Source organism: Myripristis murdjan, chromosome 19 (genome assembly GCF_902150065.1).
Source record: "Myripristis murdjan chromosome 19, fMyrMur1.1, whole genome shotgun sequence".
NCBI lineage: Eukaryota > Metazoa > Chordata > Actinopteri > Holocentriformes > Holocentridae > Myripristis > Myripristis murdjan.
Window position 1 is genome coordinate 14,328,507 of NC_043998.1, and position 20,968 is coordinate 14,349,474.

At 41.0% G+C, this 20,968-nt stretch overlaps 2 protein-coding genes and 1 non-coding gene across 5 annotated transcripts in view; 1 reads left to right on the top strand and 2 right to left on the bottom strand.

The window, feature by feature from the left end:
- Nucleotides 1-1,388: 1,388 nt before the first annotated feature.
- hbae4 (hemoglobin alpha embryonic-4) lies at nucleotides 1,389-2,814 on the bottom strand. Its single transcript, XM_030078035.1, has 3 exons — nucleotides 2,416-2,814; nucleotides 1,830-2,034; nucleotides 1,389-1,575 (listed from the first exon to the last, which is right to left on the bottom strand). Exons 1-3 carry the CDS (start codon nucleotides 2,505-2,507, stop codon nucleotides 1,447-1,449), a joined length of 426 nt encoding a protein of 141 aa, XP_029933895.1. The 5' UTR covers nucleotides 2,508-2,814; the 3' UTR covers nucleotides 1,389-1,446.
- A 3,800-nt stretch (nucleotides 2,815-6,614) lies between these two features.
- trnai-uau (transfer RNA isoleucine (anticodon UAU)) lies at nucleotides 6,615-6,708 on the bottom strand. The gene is made up of 2 exons: nucleotides 6,671-6,708; nucleotides 6,615-6,650 (listed from the first exon to the last, which is right to left on the bottom strand). It is a non-coding gene; the product is annotated as a tRNA-Ile (tRNA).
- Nucleotides 6,709-14,350: 7,642 nt separating this feature from the next.
- The window catches only part of rhbdf1b (rhomboid 5 homolog 1b (Drosophila)), a 51,956-nt gene continuing 45,338 nt past the window's right edge, over nucleotides 14,351-20,968 (top strand). For all 3 annotated transcript variants that reach the window (XM_030078528.1, XM_030078529.1, XM_030078530.1), the window contains exon 1: nucleotides 14,351-14,660. The gene's annotated coding sequence lies outside the window, so the exon portion shown is untranslated. The remainder of the gene's footprint in view (nucleotides 14,661-20,968) is intronic.

A 20,968-nucleotide genomic window follows, 5' to 3' on the forward strand; every position in this document is an offset into this window, starting at 1 on the left:
ATCCCAACACCTTTTAAACGAACTGGAAAACACAACTGTCCTGGATGAAAACGCAAATAAAAAAAACACAAAAAAAAAACACAAAAAAAAAAACAAAACAAAAAAACATTTCAAAGCGGGAAAATAATCTGAACACAACATAACAACACATGAATTATCTTTTTAAGAGAAACAAATGTTTTTGAATCAACTATCAAATTATATATTTTTTTCTTAGTCTTATCAATGTTTCATGAAGGGCAGTGATGAGGGGAGTCCAGCCAACAAGTCACATTAGGACTTAGATGTAGAGTGTGTAAAAGAGGATACAAGTCACTAGCAGTCAGACATCATGTTTCATATCCTGTCAACAGAGCAGCATAATTGTTCTAAAAGGTTTCAGGTTTTCAACTGCTAGTCCTAATCCCTTCTTCAAATTGATTAGTAACAATAACTGATATGGTACGCACGTGGCATAATATCCACTGTTGATTTCAGCACCACAGACAGCTCCCGAAGCTGCACATTCTCTGTTCCACTTCCAGATAACAGGAGGCCAACCCAAATGCAACGTATTAACCGGTTCTATAATGCAAGAACAACAGTAGTATGTAAATGTTTTAGAACTCAGCATAAGAGAAGTGCACTAAAATAATGTGCATATCACCAACCAGCATGCAGGTTGTTAAATATTTGTCATGTTGAACAATCAATCAATCAATCAATCAATAAAAAAAAACAAATAAATAAATAATACATCATTTTACCTTTGCCCTCTTGAACTTTTAAAACCATTAAATATTATGAAAAACATCATGTGATTGACATGAAAAGGAAATATTGTCCTGCTACTTATTTTTAGGTCTAAGTATTTTTATATAATATATAAAGATTATTTGTCCTTAAGAGGAATTCCAAATATCATCCAAAGAACTGTAACTATTTGTCATCTAATTAATGGAAATACTACTACTACTACTACTACTACTGATGATGATGATGATGATGATGATGATAATAACAATAATAATAATGATAATAATAATAATAATACTTTTGCATAATGCACATAATTTTCTCAGTCTTCTCAGTCTTGAAAGTTTGACCAATTGCAACTGACCCAGTTTTGGGGATGTTGATTCTGAGGTGAACTTGCAGCCCACGTCTGAACGCCTGCATATTTACAAATCTGCAATACAGCTTGTCCACCAAAAGGTGGCGCTAATGCATCATGCAGAACTTAATCTGCAGTCCTCTTGCTGCCTGGACATGAGGAATCTGTTAAACACAATCAAACCAACCCTCCTGTAAACCCTCACGTGGTTTAAAAAACACACACACAACAAATTTTTCATTGTAAACATTTATTACAAAACGTCACGTCAATTCAAGGACTACACATACATAAATTATTAATGCAATGGCATTATATTGTTCGTTTATTGTGCATAAACAGGTAGTTGGGTCTCATCGGTATTTCTCCGCGAGCACCGCTGCAAAAGCTGACAGGTACTTGTCCATGGCCGCGTGCACAACCGGTGTGAAGTTCTCGCCCATGAAACAGGCCAGGGTGACGAGCATACAGTGTGAGAAAAGCTGCAGGGAACACAGAGACAGGTTCATGACAAAACATTGATGAAAATTCAATACAGAGCCTCGATGATTCCAGGCTTTTATTTAATATATTTCAATCCAAGCATTAGGCTTACTAGTAGCCTACTTTAGTATTTCAACCTTGAGATATCCCAAGCCTTTCAGTATTGCTAAATTAAACATTAACAACAGCTACTGTCTCCTCTTTGCCCTACTATGCCAATATGGTAACTGATATTCCACTTTAAGACAGACACCTTGAAGTTGGTCGGATCTATCCGGAGCTGGTAGGCGTGCAGGGTCTGAAGAGGACCCAGAGTGACGGTCAGCTGGCTGATATCTTTGGCTCCCTCGGCTATGGCCAAGACAATCTTCTTCCCATGGGACAGCATGTGGGGGGAGCGGGGGCTGATGTCCAGGTGGGAGAAGTAGGTTTTGGTGCCTGGGAAAGTCGTGAACATCCTGTGGGAGGAGGGTCAAAGACGGGAATTATTTCAACGCTTGTTCGTGGATAAAATGTCAAATGTAGCTATTGATTTTCAGAATGCGAGAGGAGATACAAGTGTCACCGTCCCTTGAATATTCCTTCACACTGGTTTTGGATCATTGTCAGCACCTCGAAAATGTACTGTAATGGACGAGGGATTATATTTTGGGATTGGGTCTGTATTTTAAAAGTGTAGCAATACAAACTTAATACAATTCCACTGAAAAAAATCCAACAATTTATGCACAATGCTTTAGCCCATCACATGCAATACTGCAACATCTTTTGGAGGCAATAAATGAAAATACTTCTCCTTTATCAACTACAATACAATGATTTTTTGAATAATAACTTACCTAAGAAGGGCTTCTGCCCCAATATCCTCGGCCACCGGAGTCAGTCTTTCCCATATATTTGAAATGAGCTCTTTCTCCCTCTTAGAGAGCATTGCAGCCTACCACACTGAACTTCTGAAGTAAATTTGAGGTTGAAAATCCGGAGTGTGAACTAACTTTAAAAAGTTAGTTCATACAGGGCTGCAATTGACAGTGTTAATCAACCATTTTGGAGTAATAGCCTACATAAGCCGACAAAACTTGGAAAAAATGTTTTAAACGCGATTATAACAAGAATTTCTGTACAAAGGTTTGTAAGATGAAACGGTGCAAGTCTCGGCAGCCCTGCGCCTTGCTTCGAGATGTTTTCTTCTTTGGTGTTATCGGGTAACAGCCAGGCAGGGTGGAGGGCTCGACACCCGGACCGCTGGCCTATCTCCTGTTTTGCATGCGTCACGTTCGGATATTTCTACCATGTTGTTGACGTGACTGCCCATAAAAATGCGCGTGGAACGGGTCTGCCACACTCTCCCCTGGGTGCCACTGCATTTTTTCTTTATTTTCTGAGGATTTTCTGAGGTTTAAGAGCTGAATCTGCCTGAGAGGCCATTGTATATTATTACTGACATGCAACCAAAAACCTGCATATAGGCATTATAATATTAGGCTACAGTATTTCGTCAACATGCCACACTTCACGCCAGGGAATAAGACAATTCGGTGATGTGGACGTCAGGAGCTTTATGACAGAGGAGGATTGCCAGATTGTGCCATGTGACCTAACTTGTTGCAGATAAAAAGTCTTGCAGCTGCTCCTATCAGAGGCTCCATAAGCTGGAGGTCTGGCCGGGACGCTGGGTGTGGGGCCAGCCGGCTCCTGATAGCACTGCGCTGAGGGGACATCACTTCACAAGCCAGACGAACTCATCTCAACTAGTTTAGTTTAGCTTAGCTGAGTTTATGTGTGCAAAATTATAAAATAGACAATAGACAAGATAAAATTTAAATCATAATTCCATAATTAGCAAAGATCCTGTATACCAAGGGAACATCTTTTATAACTGTAGCCAGTGCATGAACAAAAATGTAGGCAGGTGACAGTTAAAGAAAAAATAGGAAGAAGAAAGATTAACAAGAAGAGAAGCAACAGTGAAAGCAAAAATTCGCTGCACTCTTGCCTCACAGTGCACATCTAGGCTACAACTCACATAAAGGAAAGATGTAAGAGCCTGGAGTCAGGAAGCAAATGTTCAGTATGAATAAACTTTGCAAAACTTTACAGATTATAAGATCATGCAGCAAATTAATAGAGAGAACTATAGACTAAAGACTGTAGTCTCTAGGATTCTGTTCAAGCTTTTTTGTAAGGCTGCTGAAGAGTATGCACTTTGCCATGGAGAAGCTCGGTGCCTGATGGGTTACAGTCTATACTGTAGATCAGTTGGGGGATGTGAGTGGTTTCTTGGCAGCTCAAAGAGTGGAATAATATCAAGAAGTCAGGTGGAAGACTTAATCTGTGAGACAATGTATAGAAATATTGTTCAAAACCGCTCAGTGCATGCTGCAGATTTATCCCGGGTGATAGACTGGTCCCAGCATGTATAATCTCATGTCTTCTTTTGATGAAGTCTCTGGCTAGACCTTTGAATCACCTTCACAGTGCACCTGCTTTGGTGATGTAGAGTTAAAAACATGTTGATCACCATTTATCACAGTTTCAAGCAAATTGCAGAAACGACAAAATTAGGCATTGAATTCCCCCTTGAAGCTAAGCAATGGGAGTTAAAAGTCATCAAAAGGAAAGAAGTCATCATAAGGGAATTCAGGTTCAGTCATTTGTGGTAATCCAGGACTAAAAAGTGAGAGTTTGTACAGTTTTTGTGTATTATTGCAATTACCAATGCAAGGACCTGGATGCAACTATTTGTGCTATGAAGTGTGTCGCTTAAGAGGTGTGGATCATACTGGATGAGCACGTGGTGGGTGGGGTGGAGTCGGCATGCCATTGGGGTTTATCTAGTAAGCACCTCTCATTATCTCAACATTAATTTTCCCAGTGTGACCTGAAATGACCCCTGTATCAAATCAAACTCACCTAAGAACTGATTGACTGAACTGACTGACTGAACACGTCAGCCACTGATTTCCAACCTCACCCTCAGTCTCAACAACAATATAGTATGACATCAACTGACAGTCCTAGTGTCTGATAATGACTGCAATGGTTTTTCTCATGATGAGACATGCTGGTTGCTGACTATCTGCTGTGCAAACAAAACAAAACAAAACAAAACAAAACAAAACATAGCTGCAAAGTATTAAGACAAATTAAGACAAGAGGATATGCCATTTAATTGTTTAGCTGTTTGTTTTAATCAAAACTTTTTTTTTTTTTTTTTTTTTTTTTAATTTAAGCTCAATTCAATGACCTTATCTAAATACATGTACTTGACTTTATAAGTTAAACATGTTTGGTTATTAAACTGCTTTTGCTGTTGAGTAAACTGTGCAGGAAAACCTTCACATGTCATCCATTAGGTGGCAATGTGATGTTATCTTCAAAATGGCTTTTTTTTCTAGTAAATTTTGCCCATGGGCAGCTCAAAACAGGAAATTATGATGAGTGAGAGCTGACCAGCTACATTCCTCATGTTCTCATGACTATCCATAGCAACTTCTGATTCATTAATTAACCCAAGCTGCTTGATGTTCACTATGCTGTAGGGTGAACCAGCAAGTTAAAATATCCACAGCTGTTTTTTTAACACCGTGAAGACCAAGCTGTGATGCCCCCTCCTGGCTAGTTACTTTGTAGAGAAGCTCCTCCATGCAAAACATCAAAAGTGATGCACTGTCAGAGTGTAAACTGGCCAGCAGGATATGCAGCAGTTAGAGCTGCAACATTAAAATACATCTTACATGTTGGTGCATCAATAACTGAAAGAAAACATTCTTCACAATTACTTTTCAGACTAATACTTCTCTACTTTTATTAAATGAACATTTTGAATGCAGGGACTACTTTAACTGGAGCATTTTTATATTTTGCTGTTGTTACTTAAGGAAAGGACAAGAGGTTTCCCACAACAACCAATTTCTGTGCATACCAGTACTGAGGTTTTAAAAATCACATATTAAAGAATATTTTTTTTAATTTTACTGACACACTATCCCAAATCCATTGACCTTTCTAATTTGAGGGGGTCTGACAGTAAAAGAGAAATCCAAAGTTGCAGACTTTGTAAAAATAAATGCTCTTATTCCTCTAATTGCAACTGTGCCAGCCCTGTACAGCTGTGTCACCAACACCACCAGGGTTAATGACACCCATCTTAAATATGTAGACTGAGGTACACTGACTACCACATGAGGAAAATGATTATGTTTGCACAGTAGATGCACAGCAGACACTAACATGATATAGATGTCGTTGGTGGTTTGGTGAGGAAGGAAGTCAGTTTTTTCAAGCGTGCTCAGACGAGGACGAGCCCTCAGAACAGCAGAGGAACAATCAGTGTGTGAGAGCAGCAATGCAGCGTCTGGCCAGCCTGTCAAGACGCTGCTTCAAACTCACACAAGACACATCCTTCCTTTAATTAAGCAAACCACGTGTGTGTTCTCAAACCAAGACCAAGGCGAGGGAATTAAAGATATCTAAACAAGAATTTGCTGTTAGGAGAAGAGAATCTTCATTTTGTCCAAAACATCCATGATCAAGACTTTGCTGTTTATAGAATTGAGTAGCACAGAAAACAACAGAATACAATCAAAAATATGATCCAGAAGATATATTATCCATATTATCCAAAAGATCTTTGAATGGGAATTTGCTGTTTATTGAGCAGAATAGAATCTTTTTATCCGAGAGTTTGTGGTTCATGGAAGAGAATAGAATCATTACTTTATCCAAAAGATGTTTGCTAAAGAATTTGCTGTTCATATACTTTTTTATACGACGGGCACAGGTGTCCCGCATACCACAGCACAGCCTTAAAACAATGTTAAAACACACACACACACACACAGCTATATAAGCAATTATGATATGTACACATCACAAAGACAGAATTGTGTGTGTGCCCCTGCAATCTTGGAGTTTTCCTCGGTTTGATAAGCTCTGAAGGAATGAGGTCAGAGTGAATTTGTTTATTTTCAAGTCATGTCCTCATCACCAAGCTTCTGTCACAGCTCATTTTGAGGCCACCAGCATAATACTTCGCTGCTCCAGGTGAGGCTCGAACTCACAACCTCGGCATTGCTCTGCTGGTCACTGTCTTATAAGTACCGCGCGCTGACCGATTGCGCCACTGGAGCTGCTGGCAACAAGCTGAGCACAATGTTCAAAGTCTAACAAATACTACAGTTATTGCAATAGGAGAGCAACAAATACTGCAGTTGTTGCAATAGGAGAGCAACAAATACTGCAATTGTTGCAATAGGAGGTGACAAGGCCCTTGGCTGTTTATTATCTTCTCAACTCCAGTGCTGCTTCTAGTTTACATCTCATTTGCACTGCAGATTGGAGCGTTGCTGTGACTTAGTAGTGCCTGGTTGGAGTTTGTAATGTCAGAAAATGGCAGTTTTTCCACCAGTGGGTAATATCACTCATGTCAGTGAGTGCAGTGCTCGCTTAAAGTGCATATAACAATTGATGGGTTCAGCTCTTGATGTTCAAAGATGGTTTGGCATAAAGTTTTCAGGGTCACTTCCCAAAAGCAAACTATGCTCTGCATGAGATTTGAACTTGCCTGTGGCTGACATACAAATCAAGCACGCTTACAAACTGGACTATGAGACACTGTGCTGCAAGCCTGAAACACCTTGCCTGAGGGTTCAATCACAACTGGCCCTGGGCATAGACTGTAAGGCAGGGGTGTCAAACTGGTGCCATGGAGGGCCGAGAGGCTGCAGGTTTTCATTCCAACCGAAAACTCCACCAGGTGATTTCACTGATTAGTTCCTTCTCTCTGCTTGGAGGTGGAGTAATCAGTGAAATCACCTGGTGGAGTTTTCGGTTGGAATGAAAACCTGCAACCTCTCGGCCCTCCATGGCACCAGTTTGACACCCCTGCTGTAAGGGCAGCCGCCTGGGGCACCATCCAATCAGAGGGCACCAGGAAGGGCATGGGGGAAAAAAGTAACACAATAAATAAAGGAAGAAATATTTTTTTAGCGTGCATCGGAGACAGGGCTTTTTTTTTTTTTTTTTTTTTTTTTTTTAACATACTTCATACATGAAACCCCATCTGCAAACTCCGGAGCCTCCAGCTGCTGAGGAATGAAATCACAGGACAATGTTCGACGTTTACATGGCCTGCAACAAGTGAGTGTAAGTCTGTTCCACATAACGGCCGCAGGTTTGCTTTCAATAGTCTGCTAAAGCAAAGTGGCACAGCCTCTAACAATTTAGTTCAGACAGGTCACAGTTTTCCCATGAGGTCACGTGCACTGCCTCCAATGACTGTGGTTGGCATTTAATTATATTCACCTGTAAATTCATAACCCCACAGTCTCAGTCTAATTTGTGCATGATGGAACGGGAATTGTGTGTGCTGTAATATAGTACATGGTTGCTGTGATGCATGATGTAGTGGTGTGGGGTGAGCTGAAAAATAGAGGACCCTCCATGGGTGCGGGTGCGGGTGGGGGTGGGGTTGTTGTGTCTGGATCTTGCCTGGGGCCATAGGCGCAGTTTACGATGATTCTGTGACACTCTAAAATCATTATTCAAGGCCAAAGTATTATCATCATGTACAACAAAAATATTAAAGATCCATTTTGCTCCCATGAAAGAAATTTTGGAATAACACACTAACAGACTGGAGGGAATAGATAACCTGAAAACAAAACAGCTGAGAAATTAGGATCAAAATCTAAACAATATGAAGAAAAAAGTGAGTATGCCTGTGCTGATGACCATCGAGTGGTTCTCTCTCAGTCTTGACAGAGCTGATTTTTTGACCTAATCAAGCCCTAATTAGCATGCATAATTAATAGCCAATCATAGACGATCTTAAAATTGCATGTTTCTTGAACCAGTAGGACAATTTAGCTGATAACTGATATGAATCAACTTTTGATTTTAATTAAAAAACAAAAAACAAAAAACAAGTGAGTGCATTGGTTTCAAGATAGGGTTGAAGTAAATCTTTTGCAAAAGTAAATGGCTTTCATTTCTATTCCTTTGCTTACAAAAATAAATGTATAAAAGGACTCTCTGTTATCTATCTCGCTGGGCTACGATGAGGAAAAAGAGAGAGCAGGAGAGTATAAACTCACTGAAGGTAAGAATCAAAGGCAGTTTGATGAAAGGGGGTAATTTATTCCTCATTTGAACCAACATCCCAACAAGAATTTTAAAAAAAAAAATCCTAAAGCATACCATGTAAATCTGCCCTGTTTCCCTGTGCACACTGATTATCCTCAAAACTCATTTGTTGCAGCCATGCATTGTAATCAGTTCTTACAAAAGGAAAGCAGTTCTTTGCATTTCCTGCACGTAGCGTAAGGCGCACTCAGGATGCAGCATAACAAAAGGAAAAGAGCCTTGTAGTAAATAGGTTTTAGAAACAGACCGCCGCTGTACAGGCTGCACGTTTGTAGATATGCATATGTGTGTGTGTGTGTGTGTACAGACAAACTCTCACAAGAAAGAGTCAGCGAGGACAGAAATTTGTTGTGCCTCATGGCTCTGTATGATGTGTCACTTTGTGTTTACACGCTTGCAGATGCATATATTATAAATATGGGCCTACACCCCCATTTTTTATTAGCTGCACACTGTGAATCATCGGTTACGTTGATTTATAAGCAATACCCATGCTTGCATTTTAGTCCATTACTTACTTGGTATGTCAGCCAAGGTTACTTCAGCAAACCAAATGTAAAACTATGTAAAAAAAAATAAAAAATGATGAGAACTAGATGTTACAAAGCGTTATTCTGGACTGGAAAAAACAAGATTGTCTCTAAGATTAATTTAGCTTAAAAATAGAAGTGAAATGTTTCTATTTTTTGTTTTTCTGATGAGGGTAAAAAAAAATCTATGTATCACAGAAAACCAGAACTTTTATCATTATACCTTAAAAAAAAAATCCATCCATCGACAAAAATACTGACACTACAGCTGCAAAAACTAAAGTAAACTAAAAGTACCAATCCCACACTGAAAACTAACTAAAGCTAAACTGAAAATTATATAAAAGTGGAAAATGACATGCAAAACAAAAACTAAAAAAGCCCAAATTCCGATATCCCTGGGCTTGTTCCCTGTGCCTTTAGCTTGCAGCTCAGCCGGATCCCCCAGACGCTCATCATCTCCCTGAGCCCATTTGTCAGAGAGCGTGCCAGCCCCGCTTCCTGTCTTGGCCTCCAGCAGGCGGAAGTCCCCTTTGAAGCAGCTGCAGTGCGGCGGGTAGCTGAGCAACAGGCGCACCAGCAGCCTGCTGCCAGGCCTGCAGGGAGCAGGTGGAAATGTTATAAAGCTCTTGGATAAAGCTCACAAACTATACAAACTCACACAAAAATGCATACTTAGTCCAATACACACACATTAACACACACTCAGGCTGTAAAGGTGCAGACACCTGCTTCTGAAGTTGTGCTGTTTGAATCCTAAGTAGGAAGTGTCGTTTTTCAACACATCCATGTGTCTACTCACGAGCGACAAACTGAGTTACTTTTAACACAAAAGGTGTGTGTTAATACATTTTTTTTCATCACTTTTATTGAATATTTTTTGTTGCCTTTGTTTAACCAGATAGTCCCTCTGAAGTTCACCATCTCAGTTAACATCTTCAATTTAAATCTTAGGGAAATCTTTGGGTTTTCAAGGACTGAAGACTGAAAACACTAACATGGAGCAACAGTTTATGGCTTTGTTGTAAATGTTTTACTCGCGTCTGTATTATAAAATATGGTTGAATGGACTTCTAGTCTCAGTCACTGGCTTATATTTATCCATAGTCATTTTCCACAAGGCCATAACTGTGTGTCTATATGATGCAGATATGTGGAGTTCAGAACTGAAGGTCCTGAGACTTTGCTGTTCCCAAAGTCTGTACTGATTTAGAGAGAAAAAGCACTATTTTTGGTTTCCCCCTTCTCTGGGAATGCCTCGCAAAGGGACTAAAAAGGGAAAGACTTAAAAACCTCTTAGAGAACTCAAAGAAATTGTCAGTCAATGGTTTCTGCCTCTGAATGTCTATGCAATATTTACGTCTCTCATCTTTCCCCAGTTTGCTTCTCCCATCCCTGCCTCTCTACTTTGTGCCCCTCATTGTCTCCTCTCTCTCTCTCTCTCTTTTGAATATTTTTGCTTCATTTGGTGCATGTTGTATGTGCTGCTCTGTCTGCAACTTTGCCTCTCACTGCAACCGTGGCCAGGTCAGTCACAGGTTAGAATAAATAAATAAATAAAAGCCTCATGTGGAGATGACACACAGTCCTAACTTCCAGTGCTATCAACTTCCTGCACTACCTTAGAGACAGCAGCCTGCAGTGCGATGCCTGCCTTGTGAGTTTAAGCTTCCTCTGCTGCAGTCAGGTTTCAGCCGATGCTCCTTGCTGCACAGAAGTATGTCTCAAACACGTATCTCAATCACCAATATGCACACACACACACATACACGTGCACATATTTCACTGCCAGTCACCTGTGTCACCGGTGAAGTTGGTGCATAAAACCAGATGCTTTTCAAAAAGAAACTTTTTAAACAGAGAAACAGATAGCGCCACATGACACGAGTTCAAAAGCTCAATGACATTCACAGCAGTCCCGGCTGTTTTTATCCTCTTTTTCTCTTTCATCTCCCCTCTTCCTCCCAGTGGGAATAACAAACTGACAAAAGACGTTGCACTTGTATCATCAGATGCATGAGGTTTAAGTATAACCCGCAAACTTGTAACACAAATTCATAGATGTTTATTTCTGTGTTTGTCAGCCTGAAAACGTGTCAAACTAGTGTTTTTTTTTTTTCTCAAAAACTATTTGTAAATGCACAAAACTACTTTGCAAACTTGTGAATATATTTGTGACCTAATCCATTTAAAACTGTGCTCTGCAGTTGCTGCTTCCTTTGATGAATTATTGGAATCTGTAAGCAGCCAATGTGGCAGCGTCTTCTCGCAGAAGATGCTTTAAAGTTTGGTGTTTGTAGCTGCAGTGCAGGATGTTGCCAAAACAGCTGCAAATGTTTTAATTATCCAGAAAAGTGAATATTGATCTTGACCCATAACATCACATGCATGTGTTTGTAAAATGCATTATGCATATTTGCAAAAAGCTCTTTATAAACACAACTTCATGGAGTGGAGTACATTTTTGTGCATTGATTTCAACAAGTTTGCAAGCCCTGGTACAGCCTCTTTTAAAGGGAATACACACACGTAACCTAAAGAAGAGGCACACAAGCTTCCATATTACATTGCCATGAGGCTTGTTTAACACGTCAGTATTAGCAGATGTTATTTTTGAAGCATTAAGTTGCTTGGTTATCCACTCATGATAGTATTTCTGAACCAAAAGTAACAAATCACTCCCTGCCAGACCCAGAGACACCTGGCCAGACTTGTCTCACTTCCTCCTTGATTCACAGCTCAGTCTAAAACCACAAAGGACTAGTTTGATCCTCTGAATGAGACCACATCCTATCTGCTGTATCTTTTTACATCTGACCGCCACATTGTCCCACGTGGCTGAGTCTTCTTGTGGTGATCGGTGGTGGTGATGAGTGAAGGTGGTCAGACAGACGGATCAAAGGTTGCTGCTGCCTGTATGGTGGAAGAGGTTGGAAAGAAGATCCGGGGGGAGCAGGAACGGGACACCCAGCCTGCAGGGTGAAATGTTCTGGTGGGGGTGGGGGCTTCAATAAGAAAGTCCTGTGATTTCTACAGTGCAGACCGCCATATCAGAGGTTACAAAGGGACAGACAACTAATGCTGAGGACTCTCTGTGACCTGCCCGATGAACAAAGACCACAGCTGACATAAATATTCATTACTGCTTGACCTTTTGGATATACATGGCCAAGCACAAGACATTTAAGAGCAAAAGTCTAATAAATTAGTAGCGTAGCTCCCTGGATCCTCTAATGTTTGGGGACCTTGAGCAGGTTAAAGGCACATAAAGTATCCCTCAGTCAGGCTAAAAAGACATGGGAAATGCGAGGGTGCAACTAACCATTATTTTTATTGCCGATGAATCCATCGATTATTTTGTTTTATCAATATATCAATCACTTAGTCTATGCACTCTAAAAAATAATGATAAATGCTCATGGGATATAGTAAACCCAAAGGTGATATCTTCAAATTGCTTCCACAGTCTGATCAAACCTAAAATGTAAATTGTATATGATATGAACAGAGAGAGTATACATACCTTAGCATCTCTGTGATCTTAGTGAAGATGGAATTACTAAATGTTTGGAATTTTCACTTGATAAATGACGAAACCGATTAATTGATTATTACCTCTGCCAATGAAGCTGGAGGAGGTTATGTTTTACCTCTGTCTGTTAGTTTGTTAACAACATAAGTCAAATACTAATGGAGGCATTTGGATGAAACATTACTGATGGACTGGGAAGACGTCAGGGATGAGCTGATTACATTTTGAAGAGTCTAGGTAAAAGGTCAAGGTCAAGGTCACCCAAAGGTCAAAATTCACATTTTGGGCAATATTTTTGGAATGAAGCAAAGATGCAGCGAGGTGCGTTATGCTGATGTGAAGGATTGTGCAGCGTGGCAGAGGTTGCTGTCTCTAACTGCTCTTGATGAAATTATAATCGATTCATTTCCTGTCTATTAACTAATCAATTAATTGTGGAATTGCACCAGTGCTGCACGAGACCTACACGCACAGCAACAGAAATAAACCCTAACAACTGCATCATAGCTGAGGAGGCTAAGCAAGAGCTGGGATATTAAAAGAGTGTTTTTTCCACAGGGGTTAATAAAGTATCATTTTGCTTTGTGTCAGCATGATGGACTGGTGGTTAGCGATGATGGGAGGCAGCAGTTCAGTCCCCAGGCAGCCACACCTGCTGAGGCACCCCTGAGCAAGATATTTAACCCTGTACCTGCCATGGCCATCAGCTGATTTCCACTAGGTTTGGTGCTTGTCGTACCTCAACCTCACTGAGTCCCAAGAGTTTAACATGAATAGCAAAGCTCAAACAAAAACAGCCAGGCATCTGTTTGGAAGTCCACGGTGGAAGAGTTAATGACAAATTAGATCAAATGCAGGAGCTTTGCTGTTCCTGGGTTTTAGTGAACAGACGCTCCTGCTTGCTGCAGAGCATGACACGGACCAGCAGAGCAACTGGCAGCAAGAAACCAACAGAGCGGTGGAGGAAAAGCACAATTAAGGAGAGGAAACACGGATATCCCTCAATACTTGTCATGACAAGTCTAAAACATGTGAATTACGCAACTCTGCTGCGTAGACTGTCTTTCAGTGTTCTTATGGGCCTCAGTAAATCTCAAACAGAGGTGATTCTTCCAAACTCAGAAATGTTACCAACATTTCTAAGATTTTTCAGATTTGAAAGGTTTGAGCTGCAGTTTGACTTGACATCTGAAGAAGTCTCACAAAAATAAATCACAGTGATTTTTCATAATAACTTTTTTGTACTATTTTAGATCAATTTTGAGTATTGACTTATTGACTGAACGAATGAATGAATTTATCTCTTATAATATTTGATTGCATAATTAACATTAACACTCGTTCAGTATCTTGTGTCTTGTAAGCCCATTTAGGGCTGGGCATTCTTGAATGTAAGACTGAAATAAAATTCAGTTTAATTCTGTGCCAGCATATGCTTGCAGTTGCAGGGCAGCCCCGGTAGGCGGTGCCGTCGGTCGGTGGCTGTGTCAGTCGGTCGGTGTCCTGTCATCCAGCAGCAGCAGCGGCGTGGGCGGACGGCAGAAACACCACAGACGGACCGAGAGTCGCTGCCGGTGTGGCGGGGAAGAGCCGCGGAGCAGCCGCTCGCCTTCACATCAGACGGAGGTTTCATTTGGAGAAATATTTCTCCGTTTTCCCCTCTGCGGATGGAACGTGAACGCAGCACAAACTAACCCTTGAAGGCGTTTATCCTCAAAAGGAAAACTATTCTTTTTCCTGTTTTCTCTGTGTGATTTGTGGTGGATAAGTTATGAAGTGACCCGGCTTCTCACATAGGCGTTTCACCGGCGCTGCCGTCGGTGTGCAGCCTGCACGAGCTGAGGACCGGACCGGTGGCGATTCATTTAACAGAAAGGTAAGCAAAACACACCGAGCCGTGTGTCCTGGTACATGCACTGTCAGTTTGTCCACATGCATGCCTGCAATTTGCAATGCGATGCCCTGCAGCATCTCGTCAGCATCCCGCTCCAAACCCAGCAGACATGTGCACCGGTACCGGCAGCCGCTGCAGCACCCAGGGGTGTTTGGGTGTTTGGGTGGGGTCTCCCGAGGCAAACAGCCTGTGGGGGACAGTCAGTGATCAGAGAATGCTGTCAGTATTTTATTTTATTTTATTTTTTTATGTTATATGTTTTTTAGAGTTTTTGACAAGCTGCCTGGCCTGCTTTTCCGGCAAACCTAAGAGATAAAAGTGAGAGGAACAGGTGTAGTGTGTGTGTGTGTGTGTGTGTGTGTGTGAGAGAGAGAGAGAGAGAGAGAGAGTTCTTACTCTCCTCTTTGGCTCTTCTCTCTCTCTCTCTCTCTCTCTCTCTCTCTCTCTCTCTCTCTCTTACACACACACACACACACACACACACACACGGTTACATTACTGCTCGTTGCCGGAGGCGGACTAGATGAAATCTTAGTTTTTCTCCTCGTCTTGCTTTATTGATGCTTCTCTGCACCATAGCTGGGAGGCTGAGACATGAGGGGCCTCATCAATAAGGGTATAATGGGGGAGTGAATGTGTGTGTTTGTGTGTGTGTGTGTGTGTGTGTGTGTGTGTGTGTGTGTGTGTGTGCATGGGCATGCGAGAGAAATATCAATTTCCTTGCTGTCATTCCTAAAGGCCTAGCCTCATCAGAGTTATTTGCTTTTTTCCCTCCCAAATGTCAAATGCCATGCCAATACAGCACAGTGAATTGAAAACTAAATTGAATTGGGAGAGAGAGAATTTCGTTTCATCCAATTCAAAGTCGAAACCCGTGGGCTTCTTTGTACTTTCTGAAATGTTTAAAATAACCCAAGAAAAAGTTGCATGGACACACATGCAGGTGAACACACACTCACACACACTGACTGGCATATTAAAAAAACAAAACAAAACAAAAAAAATACAAAAGGTTTCAGAGTGGCCCTGCTGTTCAGACGATGGTCCCAGTTTCTGTCTGTGGCCACGCTGAGATCCCAGTGCGACAATTAAGCTGCAAACCCATGACATCAAGGATTTGTTCCGGCTTCCTGTTTGGCAAGATGGTAGGAAGTAGACACACACACACACACACACACACACACACACACACACACACACACACACCTACCTGAAACAGCTGGACAGATTCCTATTGAAGCACACCGGATCAGTGGCCCCAGTTTGAACCTGTGACCTGCAGTGCTTGGATTTATGTGAAATATTGAACCACTACAACATGATGGAAATATTCTGAATTTTCAGCAAAGCTTCTTCTTGCAAAATGCACACCTTCATCCCACAATACGTATAAGGACCCTCTTGTTCTACAAATGATTTAAACATTGATTCAGGGATTAAATGAGTCAAAATAGGATTGTTATGGTGATTGATTCAAATTGAAAAATCGATTAATTAAACCCAGCCCTAACATAGTATATGTGTGTGCCATTTTGTTTGGTTTGAAGCTACATAAGGAGAAATTTTTTTAAAGGTGCAAGGTACAAAGGGTTAATACCTAATCCTTATTCTAACCTGAATATAATCCTAATTCCAGTCTTAAACTTGCACTCAAATCCTAATCCTAAACTAACCCTTTACAGAGGAAAGGATCAGCAAAATGACAATGTCTCAGCAAGAAAATGTCCTCAATCTGGAGGTTTAAAACTCATCCTAGAGATATGCGAACACACACACACACACACACACACACACACAGGAAAGTGTCTTGCCAGTTATAAACAGGAAGCTGACAGCACCCTAGGAAGATGTTTCATCTTGTGCGAATAGTCGCTTTGTGTGTGGGGTTGTGTGTGTGTGTGTGTGTGTGTGTGTGTGTTGGAAGGGGGGTGGCATTATGTAGGTGTGTTCTCTCTCTCTCTCTCCCTCTCTCTCTCTTTCTCTCTCGCCCCGGCAGCCTGAGCCTGCTGTGCCGAACATGTTCAAACATGTCGGACAGAAAACCAGCAGTGACAGTGGCAGAGTTATTTCTGGGCTGATGCTCTCAGAAGTGAAACACACCGCCATGTTTATACTGATACTTCTTCAGGGCACATTGTAAAGCTGGTTTTGTTTTACAAGGGCCCTGGAGTGTTTTCACTATGCATTTTTCATGGCAGTCTACCCATGAGTGCATCTTCTCCAGCATTTACAAGCTGCACTGTTTATCTTTTCTTGGGTTTTATGCCGCTGTCCTTTTTCCATTTGGGATCCTGCAGTGATGAATTATGCATGCACATTTTGACAGGTGCTTTTGACTAAAATAATTTGAACTAATGCAGAAGTTTGCAACATTAACTCTTGTGATTTGAGCAGCTAAATTATGCGTGATTCACTTCCACGGGCTTTTATGCTCGGTTCTGAGTTGCAGCTCTTGCCTGATTTTTTTTTTTTTTGATGACTTTTTCGATTGTTTCTATTCTAGCATCTGACCCATATTTGATACCAATTTAAACTGACAGCGATGTCAAAATGACATGTGCACAGAGCAACAACAACAAAAGACATCACATCTGTTTGTGTACCAGTGCTTCTCCCACTTCAACACGTTTCACTTGTGCCTCTCAGTTTTTAATGAATTGAGGCGTCTCCCCAAACACCAATAAGTCATATTTTATTTCCTTTCCACTGCTGTGTCATTGTTCCGCATGCCAACACTGGATCACACAAGCCTCTGTGGCACGAAAACTATGACAGCTGTCTTAACTGAATGAAAGGTTTTGCTTATAATTGACAAACTGAGTCTGATTTGAGCAGTCAGATACAATTTGCATGCAGGTTGCACACCTCTGGAGCTGAATTTGTGAGCTAAAGTGTAACAATTGATTTGATGCATTGATGAATCAGTTTCTGCCAGTTTTAGCATCAGTCTGCTAAAAGAGATAGATGGAGCGAATACTTCTCACTTGGCCTGAATTGATATGAAATCTTTTGTATTGAATCATTCATGATTCCTAAAAAAAAAAAAAAAAAAAAAAAAAAAAAAAAAAAAAAAAAAAAAAAAAAAGGTAAGAAGAAGGGAAAGCAGTCCGTGCCAATCAATGCAATCAAATGTGAAACAGCTCTCAAAAATACCTGGAGCTGGCTAGTTTCAGCATGTCTAAGGACTATTTTGGCACCTTGGGTCCACTAGAGTGGAAGAGGGATTTAGAAAAGCTCAATATTGTTGGTCTCACACTGAGTGAAAGAAACCATAACTGAAATTAAGTTTAAATTCCTTTTTTTTTTTTTTTTTTTTTTTTTAATAATCTCCAGAGTTACTGTTGACATGTTACAACAGGGAGACAAACCTATTTTTCTGTCCTCATTAGAGCCACATACAGTCTGTGTGCTGTTGATAATGTTTATGAATTAATGACTTGAGGAGCGTTAACTAGGTATTACAAGCTAAAGTCAGGCAATGTGTAAGCAAGCTAACTTGCGAATATAGATTCATCTGCATTACAGCGCAAGTTGTATTAAGACTGTTTAGCCCACAGCAATACAGTTAATGGTATCTTTGGTAAATATTTTCTTAAATATTTGACTCAATTGTGACAAGATGCTTGCTGTTAACAGCAACATTCTCATACGGTAACATATTTTAATGCTTGCACATTAATATATTGAGTGTCAGTCCCACTTTGTGTTAGGCAAATGGCCACCCATACGGGGGGCTTTCTGGAGGCCTGCTGCAAGGGGGGCCCCTGGAGGGCAACCCTTTTCTCCACCTATTGGGAGAAGGGAAAATATGGACGCACTGCCTGTATATCTCCCCTTCTGCGGTGCTTGGATTTGAGAAACTTAAGGCATAAGAGAGTCACAGGTACTCCTGCCACTTTGGCATTCAGAGCATTGCGCAGAAATCACATGAAAAACCACATTTACTCCGGCTGGGTGTCATGCCCCTCCATGACCTCCAGGCCTGACACCTGATGCCCCACTGTCCACCAGCCAGCCACCCACCCTCTAGCCTCCAGTTGTCCTTGACCTCCAGGCCAGACACCTAGCCCTGACCCAAAATCTCACCCCCCCCAATGGCCACCAACCTGCCAGCCAGCCAGCCAACACCTGGACCTCCAGGCATTGATATGAGTAAAGTAGATTTGGCAAAAGCCCAGTCATTAGACCTTTTCAGGGTTCCAGCCATTTCTGTGGGCGGCCTGGGTCGGAGGACTGTGCTGTTTTCTGGCCCTGCCTGGTAACAGGTGATGGCAGGAGTGACATTTAAAGTGAGTGAGGCCATTGTGCAGTTTGTTTTGCTTTTTTCCCTCCCTGAAAGATGAAATGATCAAGATTCAAGCTGATCCTCTGTGATCTGGGAAGGGATTTCTATAATCCTCTCTTTCAATTCTTCCTCTTTGTCTCCATCCCTCTTGCCATCTCACTTTCCCACCCGACATCTTTCAAGGCACTCATAGATATTAATAACAAGCAACATAATACACTCAAGTAAAAACAGGTTCATACATGTTTGTATAATTATAGACATACTTTCACAGGTCAAAATTCAACATAATCAAAATTCCTTAAAAAGTAATATGTCTTTCAGGGATGAAAGGAGGCATTTTTTTCTGTATCCTCTTTAATCAATAGCCACTTTTGTTACTCTTGGATAATAGTTAGGTAGATGAACAGTTAACCCTTTTTTTATAAATGTGAAGGAGAGCCTGTCTGGCTTGTATGAGCACAGTAAGCCAGCAGGAATCACCAGCTAGGCCTCCATCCAACTGTCCAGTGAATTTTACACAAATCTTTGAGATATTGCCAAAAATAAAATGCAAATTAGGATAATTTCCATCCGCTCAGTTGAAGCAAATAAAGAGGCTCCCTGAATGTAAGTAAAACACATGGAAAGAGTCTTTCAAGAACTGTTTACTGATAGGGCAACTTATTATTACAGAATTTGGTTATATATGCAGCAACTAATGCCCATACTTCCACGAGCGTCACCTTGCACATTTGAATGGCAGTGGGCTCGTCATTTCTGGAGGTTGTGATTTTACAGGTAGCATTTAGGAATGCCCAAAGCCACTTTTGAACTGTTGCAATGAAATTTAACCATCCATCATGCCAAACATTAATCCTTATTCATTAGACAAATGCATTTCTAATCCTACTTTTTGGCGTGCTTTTGCTTTCGACAAAAGAGTACTCTACCTCAAGCAAGTGCGTAACCTTTAGTTTTGCATTATTAAAGACGTTTTGAATTTTGCGGTTACCTTTAAGCTCTTCTAATTTGACATGTCATAATTTTTTAAAAAAAGAAAGAAAAAAACTTGGATGGGAACCCCGCTACTTTTGTTTGAATTTCCAGCGACAAAAGTTGAATCAATGGCAAACTGCCTGTCAAAAAGATCCAGAAGGAATTTTAATCTGCCCATTATGTGGTGCAAAGTATTCTCCAAACTCTTCTTCAATGTCCCATTGATGACAATGCTGTCCCCCGGCCAAAGTTCTCCTGAGGGACTCCAGGCTTCTCTATGGAGATACTGAATACCTCCTCTCTATTTCAAAGAGACCACAATTATGACCTCCATTTTTCTCTCTAAATATTCTTTTCACAGTCACTTCTCTCTCCCTTGCTATCCTGCCCAAAGCGGCATCTGTGGGCAATTACCATTAGCGTCTCATACAAGGCCAGCCAACAGAGGAAGCTGTTGTGCTGGAGCTCCCAGCATGAGGCTGCTGGCTGGATAGAGGGACAGCAGGAAGCAGGGAAGGATGGCTGCTGAGGAGGTCTATTCATGTCTCCAGGGCGAGGCCATACTCGACTAGACATTTATTGTGATGGTGACCTTCCTGTCACCATGCAGCTGACATAAAGCAGCTTCATGTGAAGGTCAGCTGACTTGCTCTCCGTCTTTGTCCCTGTCTGTCTGTACTTCACTCTTTATCTTTCTCTCTGTATACACTTTTCTATTACTTTTATTTATATGGCATGTATTAGTTTGAAATTGTAAAATAGTTTAAAACTGTAATTAGAAATGTGTCATACTTTCTATAGAGACAGATATAGGCTTTTGACAGTTTACCATAACAAAGATTACTGACTGTGAGGAAAACCCATAGATAATGCAGATTATCTGGAAAATACACAGTATAACAAAGGCTCAAGTGATTATCCAAGTTTACCATTAGTTGTAGGGTGTGTATTTATGTTTAGATTGGGATGTGATAGGAGAAGTGGAATGACTTTTAATCTGTGTCAGATTAAAGGTCAAGGCTGTATG